At 38.3% G+C, this 8,448-nt stretch overlaps 1 protein-coding gene across 1 annotated transcript; it reads left to right on the top strand.

The window, feature by feature from the left end:
• Positions 1 to 3,177: 3,177 nt before the first annotated feature.
• scrt2 (scratch family zinc finger 2) lies at positions 3,178 to 7,580 on the top strand. Its single transcript, XM_067393765.1, has 2 exons — positions 3,178 to 3,328; positions 6,796 to 7,580. The coding sequence occupies exons 1-2, from the start codon at positions 3,178 to 3,180 to the stop codon at positions 7,578 to 7,580; spliced, it is 936 nt and encodes a 311-aa protein (XP_067249866.1).
• Positions 7,581 to 8,448: the final 868 nt, after the last annotated feature.

Raw genomic sequence — 8,448 nt, 5'->3', positions numbered from 1 at the left:
AAACGGCAGAGAAAGCAGCAGAAGCAAAATCAGCCATGTAAGCGGAAGTATCATAGTTTTGGGTCTATATATTTCCCTACACATTATGTTTTATGTTTAAGATGATGAAAGACCAAAGAAAGAGCTTTCAGAGTCTTGATCTCTTACTGCTCAACAGGAAAAATGATTGCAACGATATGAGCATAAAAAAAATCTAGAAAATCCAATCCTGTTTATCACTGAGAGACATTCAAAGGAACCATGCTGTTTTATGAATTACAAAGTCACAAAACAATGAGAGAATGCAGGATATAAAGAATGAACATGAGAGGGAGAGAGACAGTAATAAGGAGGAGGAAAGAGAAGGAGAGCATCTCCCACCGTGGGTTTTGTGTTTCTCCTTTGAGCAAGGCAAGAAGAACCTTCCGGATAAATGAAACCACAGCGGAGGCAAAGAGAATCAGACACCTGCGATCAGAGAAACAGGAAGCATTCCAGAAAGAGTGAAGGAGAAAGAAACAGGGATAGAGTGAGATAAATAGAGTGATGGAGCAAGAGAGAGAGAGAGAGAGAGAGAGAGAGAGAAAGTAGCCTCATCTAAGGATGAGATAGATGGAGATACTTAAATCCCCCCAAACAATAATCACTGGATGAAACCCAAAGCCTTTCATAGCACGCAGCAGGCAGACCTGATCTGGCCCTTTGGCCCGCAGGCGCTGGAGGTGGGGGGTGTTGGTGTTGGGGGGTAACCGCCTGTCCTGGGGCACTGACCAGATGCTCAAATGAAAGATTGGGATTTTTTCTCATTGTGTGAATGGGGTTGGGGGGGGGGGGGGTCAAACACACAACCTGTAACATTTCACTTGTTGATAATTTCAGTGATTTTCACAGATTATTAAGATTGATGCATATGGATGATAATAAAAAATTTACTATATGAAGTATAGACAGATAAATGCCAAAATATGCAAACAAGATAAATAAAATAGATAAATAAATAAAATTAATAATATCAAATTGTAAATATGTAAATATGTATGAATAAAAAAGTAAATTAACAATTATACTATAATGTTATAATACTACTACTAATAATATTAATAATAACATAATGAAAATAAACAGAAAAAATAATTAATTATACTCTTTTTCAAAAGCTTAAATTAATTTTTAACATTATATATTATTTAATATTTATATTTAAATATTTTTGTATTTATTTTAATATAATTAAAAAACTAAAGTAAATTAACAATTTATTTTTATATATGAACATTAATAATATTGTTATATTATAATAATAAATAACAATTACTGTTTCCATTTCAAAACAGTCTTAATTATTTGTAAATCTTATATTTATATATTTATTTTAAATGTTTTTTTCTTGAACTATTAGTGTAAACAGCTGCAACACTTATCCATATTTATACATGAATAATGCACATGCATATACAAAAAATAATATAAATTAATAACTAATAATCTGAAACAATATCTTAAAAATGATCGGAAAGCTAAATCGAAGGTGTGTGTATAATAATTACTTTAGACAACTGCTCAGAGGGCGAGAAAGGGAGAGCGAGAGTGGCGTGTGGTGTATTCAGACACTTCATTAAGTGAATGGGGGGCCGGTTTGAGAGACTCCCACTTGCTTTACATGTAAACACAAAGACATAAAGAACATAAAGGGTTCAGCATGCAGGCAGATGCCGACATCATCCTGTCCTATGAAGCTCCATTCATAGTAACTGTGGCCTGCACTTGTAATCATTCAGCACACTGAGAATGTGTGTGTGTGTGTGTGTGCATAAATCAGTGCAAAATTGCATTGATTCATGAAGTCTTGTATTTCTCCACATAACAATTAACATTGTTAATGGCTGTTCAAGAATATGCAGACACTTAAAATTGTTAACTAAAACTAACAATTGTTTTTTGTAATTGAAGCTGAAATAAAATATAAATATTTAATGAAAAACTTCAACAAAGATTAAAAATGTTGCATTGGGAACTAACTAAAACTAATAAGTACTAAAATGCTGAATAAAAAACTAATATATAAATATTATAAAACAAAAACTAATAAAAATAACAAAAGTACATAACAAAATTACTAAATCCTGAGCTAAAATTAAAATGAAATATAAAAATAATAGCTAATTCAAAACATATCAATAAATACTATAATAGTATATAAATAAAAAACACTGAATTTAGTGCATTATGATGCTCACAATGATGATGCTCACGGGTTCGAATCCCAGAAAACACATAAATGCACTGATATGCATGCTGCTTTTAGCCAAATGCATAAATGTAAATACACAGGAAGAGCATGAATTCTAGTTGACATAGCAGATTTAGAGAGGAAAACCTAGCAAATGCAGCTTGTCAGCATTTGATATAACTGTCAGCGAAACAGACGGGACAAGAGACGCAGAACGGAACCGAACAGAATGTACGCTAGTTGTTGTATCAACTCACTTTGAGATTGTGCGACATTTCAGGCCTTTCCTTCTCTTTTTCTCTCTCTCGCTCCCACAGAATGGGGGTGTGCAAGGAGGGGACGGAGCGTATCAGAGGGGGGTCTGTCTGTCTGCGTGTGTGAAGGCACAGACGGTTCAGTAGTAATGTGATGTGTGTCCCGAGGGATGTTTGATGGATTAATGCTGAGCAGCTCCATTGCGATGTACCACCTGATCTCACTCCCACCGTCTGCCTCTATAAAACCTGCCTGACTGCTGATCTCAGCTAGTCTCACAGTCTCTCCTCTCTCTGTCTGTCTGTCTCTTTCTTCCTCTCTCTCTCTTTCTCTCTCTCCTCTATCTCTTCCTGCTCTCAACCGCCTCCGCTGCAGGCCAGGAGCTATCCAGTGCTGAACAAGTGAATTTTTTCTTTTTTTTTTTCAGCAGCGTAAGCGGGTGTGTGTGTGTACAGTAGCAGTCACACACACACACACAGTATTGTACCATCAGACATCTCTCTCCTCCTGCGTGCTCTTCATTTTTCCTTTATCTACAGTCGCTGTGTTTTTTTTTAGTTTCTGGGACGAGGATCTTCTTTTTTTGTGTGACGGATTTCATTCGGGACGATTTTCTCCAGGGTTTTTTTTTTGTTTTGTGCTTGTGCGAGTCCGTCTGCGGCCGATGTGAAGGATTTCTTGTGCGTCTGTGCCCGTGCGACCGTGTGTGAACCATGCCTCGCTCATTTCTTGTGAAGAAAATTAAACTGGATGATTTTTCCTCATCTCCTGTGTCAGCATCTAATCATCATCATCACCACCATCATCTCGATGACTCCTTTACACGCTCTCGCTCAAGCCTGGGCGTCCGGCTCTGTGAAAATGGTGAGTACGGTGCCTAAATATATTGTTTACATACAGATAGAGTAGCTTCACTTTATGTGCTTGATGTTCAACCATGTTTCCAAATGGTTAGCCTACAAAAAATATCTCCGAGGCATAATTCAGATTTGACGCTGCGTGTTTTGAACATTGTACGTAGTCCAACAGATGTTACATAAATCTTCTCATTCTGTCGCAAACTAATCCGTAAAACCCTCCATCCTTTCACCCCCAACCCCATTCTCCATTGTGCCCCCCAGACTTTGTTTTTTTGTTTTTTTGACTCATGCCGACACAAATCAGGTCACGCAGCGCGATCAGCTTATGCGAATAAAGCCGTACGAAAGCGTCCGTACAGGAGCTTGATACCAGTTTGTTTTGTGTAGCTCATGCTAACGCTAACACACTGCTTTGTGGGGCTGATGTGTTTGTCCTTAGCTGATACTGCCCTTGAGTTTCGGTCCAAACCCTCCCCCCTACCAACAGCACTCTCTCTTTCTCGCTCTCCTCCCCCATCTTTCTTTTCGGCCTCATCTCACTATTTCTCTCTTTCACTCTCCTGCTTCCGGGTACATGAATCTAAGTGGTGGAGGGGGAGGTAGGGTTTCAGCCATCGTTGACGCCACTGGAGACATCCGAGTACTGTACTGAACAGCTCGAAGGACAACGAGGGAGATGAAAAGAAAGAGAAGCTTGAGGCAGTGCTGACTTTTGTCACATGATGCAGCAGCACGCACAATAGGGCAAATAGCATCACGCACAGAGTAAGCCCAGCATCCCTGAGAGGACATGATGGGACAGGCTGAGCTAAACTAAGCTATTCTACAGAGACTAAAGGGAGTCCAGAGAGCTCTGTGTCCTCACAGACAGATTTTGGTAGCAGATGTGTGGCTCTCTCTATCCTGCTGTGGTGTTTTTCACAGATAAGCGAGATAAGACATGAGGGATATCTTCCCACCTGTTATAAAAAACCCCACAACAGACTGTTTATCTGTTTTTGGGTCATTGTAAGATTATTTGAACTTTTAAGCTACGCTGCTCCTTTTAAAAGTAGATTTATGCTTTTATAATATTGTTTTGTATTGCATTGTATTTTAAATCACAAAATCGAAAACATGGATTCTTTCTTCATTTTATGAATAATAATATTTTCCGCTTGACGGTTTTGTATAGTAATTCGCAAACAGTTGCTGTAATTATTGTATTGTACAAGACATTTTTTCTTCATTCTAAATTCTGAAGGTTGAACATAAAGACTTCTAAAACAAAGGACAAACAACTCCATCCTTCCTATCAGTCATTGGACTAACCCTAAAAAAATTCCACATTAAAATTTATTTTACTACAAGTATTGTTGCTTCTGCAAAATCAAAAACTGAAATTAATTATTATTATATTATTAATTATAATACTAAATAATGGATTGTTTCTTATATTATCAAATACATTATAAATGTAGTAGTTCTAGTTCTTTTATTTATTAATTCAAACTTCAGTAAAATCATCAAGAAATATATTTTTTCTATTAATAACAATATTATATTATTGAATTTATTTATTTTTTATTTTAGTTTTCTATTACAGTTATATTCATGCTATTTATTCAAACTGTGTACGTTTTCAGAATGTTTTTTTATGGCTAATACCACAGTTTTAGTTTGGTAGGGGAACATTACCTGCAGTAGCACTGCAGTTCTGACAGAAAATATAGTTACCAGATAGTGACCCCCACCCCCCCAAATATATATAGCCTGATAACCTCTGAGCCATCTTTTGTGAACAAAACAGTTATATCCCCAATAACATCCTCTCTCTACTGATCCTGTTGATTCCCCCGCACCCTCCCCAGCTCCATCATTATTGCGCATCGCTATCTTTAATCTCACTGTATACCTAGCCCAAACTGATACTGCACTGTATTAAACGCCTTTTGGGTTTCCCTTTTAGCAAGCAGATTGAATTAGAAACATTCTGTTGAAGACATGGCACCTTGGAAGGTGTATTATGTCGGTGAAATTCCAATGGCAATAAACGCGTCTGAGCCCTACGGCTGCCAGAAATCCTTTTAGCGGCTCCTGAATGACCATCACGATGCATTAAGACTCGCTCTTCACGGTCAGAGGGCTCCATAATCAGTTTAGAGAAGTTAGGAGGGAGTTTATTTGTTTCAGCAGATAGAGAGGTAATAAGATGTCCTGTATTAGGGAATATATATTTTCATATTTGTAATTTACTTCAATGTTTGAAACAATTTCAGGAGGTTTTGAGATCTAGGAAAGAGATTTTGTTCTCTTCTAACAGAAGTGAAAGTGTTTTGTAATGTCCTAAATTCCTTAAAATGGTAATATACTTCAATGTATGAAACAATTTCAGGAGGTTTTGAGATCTAGGAAAGAGACTTTACTCTCTTCTAACAGAAGTGAAAGTGTTTTGTAAAGTCCCAATTTCCTTAAAATGGTTTAAATCCATTTATAACATCAACCTCCATTTACCTCCACTTTTAAAAGATTATGTTGTGCATAATAGGCAAATAAACACCAAACTCTACAGGAGCCTTCGGCTAATCTTATCAAAGAAAAAGAGAGTCTGAGTGGCTTCTTCATCTCAAGGAGAGAAAGAGAGACACTTATGCTTCCACCAGTTAACCTGCTTAATTAGCTATTAACCATGTTAATACCCTCTGGGTCTCAATCACACATACACACACTTACATGAATGAGGTATACAGAAGCCCTCTAACAGGCACCAGGAACTATGGAAGCCTGTTTCAACCTTAGTAAAAAAAAATGAAGAAACTGTAAGATAAAGTCACACTATGAAATATATTACTGCAAGATTTAAAGTCACATTTTGAGATATAAAGACACAAATGTGAGCTATATACAAAATTAAAATGAATGAATGGATAAATAAAGTAATTGCCAATTTTTTTAATCTTACACAGAAACAAACTTCCAAATAGCATAGCACAAAATATAGTCAAATTGATTACCAGTATTAGACTTGCAGCTTAACGTATACATGTTATTTGGTGTGCAAAAGGCGGATATGATGTGAGGTGTTTTAGGAAAGCCTCATGGAAACAGGTGTTTAGAAATAAAGGTTCCAAACGGGGGTTTTGGCAGCGATGCCAGCAAAATAGAACCTTTTTTTTCATAAAAGAACCAATTTTTTCTTCATGTGAAGAATATTTTAATAATCTAACAAACCTTTTTTCCACTATAAAGAACCTTTTGTGGTTAAAGGTTTTTCATGGAACAATCGATGCCAATAAAGAACCTTTATTTTTAAGAGTGTTATTGTCATTGTACTTGTTGTACTTCTATTTTGTTGTGTCTGACAGCACACTTTACATTGTGTCTGTAGTGTAGTCACATTCTGTGTAAAATTTAATTGATTTAAACCTGGAGTTCAGAATAGTGAAAAGTCAATTAGTTAATAACCAGTTCATGTTCTCCGTCCTGCTGCAGGCTACATCCAAGATTACATCAGCTCTTCTGAGTACGCAGAGGAGAAGCAGGCCGACATGAAACTGAGCTCGGATCCGCTGTACTCCCCCGTCAGCAGCGGAGGAGGGGAGTACTGCCAACCGGACCTTGAACACCCGGACAGCCCTCAGTCTGGCCTCACGGCCCGCGGATACTTCAGCAGCGAGAGCGAATCTCTCAGCGAGGGCTACACCATGGATGCGTTCTTCATATCTGACGGCCGCTCGAGGAGGAAGGGCGAGGTCGTGGAAACAAGAAAAGTTGCCGCAGAGGAGAAAGAAGTGGCCGGGGTGAACAACGGAGGTCCACGACACACCTGCAACGAGTGTGGAAAGACCTACGCCACTTCATCCAACCTGAGCAGACACAAGCAGACCCACCGCAGCCTCGACAGCAAGATGGCGCGCAAGTGTCCCACCTGCGACAAGGTATACGTGTCAATGCCGGCGCTGGCCATGCACATCCTCACTCACGACCTCAAGCACAAATGTCACGTGTGCAGTAAAGCCTTCAGTCGGCCTTGGCTGCTGCAGGGGCACATGCGGTCGCATACTGGAGAAAAACCCTTCGCCTGTGCCCACTGCGGGAAAGCCTTCGCCGACCGATCCAACCTACGAGCGCACATGCAGACACATTCGGCCTTCAAACACTACCGCTGCAAGCGCTGCAATAAGACCTTCGCGCTGAAGTCCTACCTGAACAAACACTACGAGTCTGCCTGCTTCAGAGGCTCCGGAGACGAGGACGAGTCTGGCTCCGAGAATTAACAAAAGAAAAAAGATGAAGACGAGTTAACGCTCTCAAAAATCCCCCCACAGACTCCCCTTCACAGAACCCCACTATCCCTTTTTTAGAAAGCAATATTTTCACCAAGAAAAAAACCAAACCAACCCAATAATAAGAAGACAATAATGAATAGATGCTGGATTTTTTTTCTTTGGTAACAAAAAAAAAAAAGACCCTCTCATATAGACACATACAATTATGAGGCCTGGCATGCAAATTTTTATGAACATAATACTATTAATAACGATAGTAATAATATTTAGATTACTGATGTTTTATAGCAAATCATAAAAAAGACATAAAAAAGGACAGCAACAGGTTTGTGCTTTTTGAGAAATGAAAATCAATTTGTATTTTTATGCTGCTCTTTTATTTTGAATTCTTTTGCAACTGCCAACATAAACTTTTTATGAAAATGTGAATAATGACAGTATTTGCAAAAAACAAAACAAACAAAAAAAGATTGTAGACCTCTGAAAAGGTACAAACTTTTGTTACACTTTTGGTATTTTATTTATAATTGTTATTTTTATATTCAAAGTTTCCTGCAGTTTCATGGTTTCACTATTTATTTGTTTATTTACTTATTTATTTGTGCCAATTATGTCCTGTAACTGTTCGAGCAGAGCGACCATCACAATGTGTTTTACCATATGGAGGAAACAGCACTCAAGACTAAACATTTCAATGATCACCAAACATTCGAAACACTCACAATACGGACGACAGGGACTTTCAACGACTTCTTTAGCAGATCTCTGCTCGCTCTGCTGGGCTTCCTCACACTAACACAGACTGCATGTGCTCCAGATGCCTGGGGCTCCGCCCCTTGTCTTCCTGCTCCATGAT

The sequence above is a fragment of the Chanodichthys erythropterus genome, chromosome 9 (assembly GCF_024489055.1).
Source record: "Chanodichthys erythropterus isolate Z2021 chromosome 9, ASM2448905v1, whole genome shotgun sequence".
Taxonomy (NCBI): Eukaryota; Metazoa; Chordata; class Actinopteri; order Cypriniformes; family Xenocyprididae; genus Chanodichthys; species Chanodichthys erythropterus.
The sequence above is the reverse complement of the archived record's forward strand: the minus strand, read 5'-3'. Positions and strand labels throughout refer to the sequence as shown.

Bases quoted from the DNA above. Each gene is read 5' to 3' on its own strand.
- scrt2 (XM_067393765.1), top strand. From the start codon at position 3,178: ATGCCTCGCTCATTTCTTGTGAAGAAAATTAAACTGGATGATTTTTCC. The intron at 3,329-6,795 runs GTGAGTACGGTG...GTCCTGCTGCAG, and splicing joins CGTCCGGCTCTGTGAAAATG to GCTACATCCAAGATTACATC.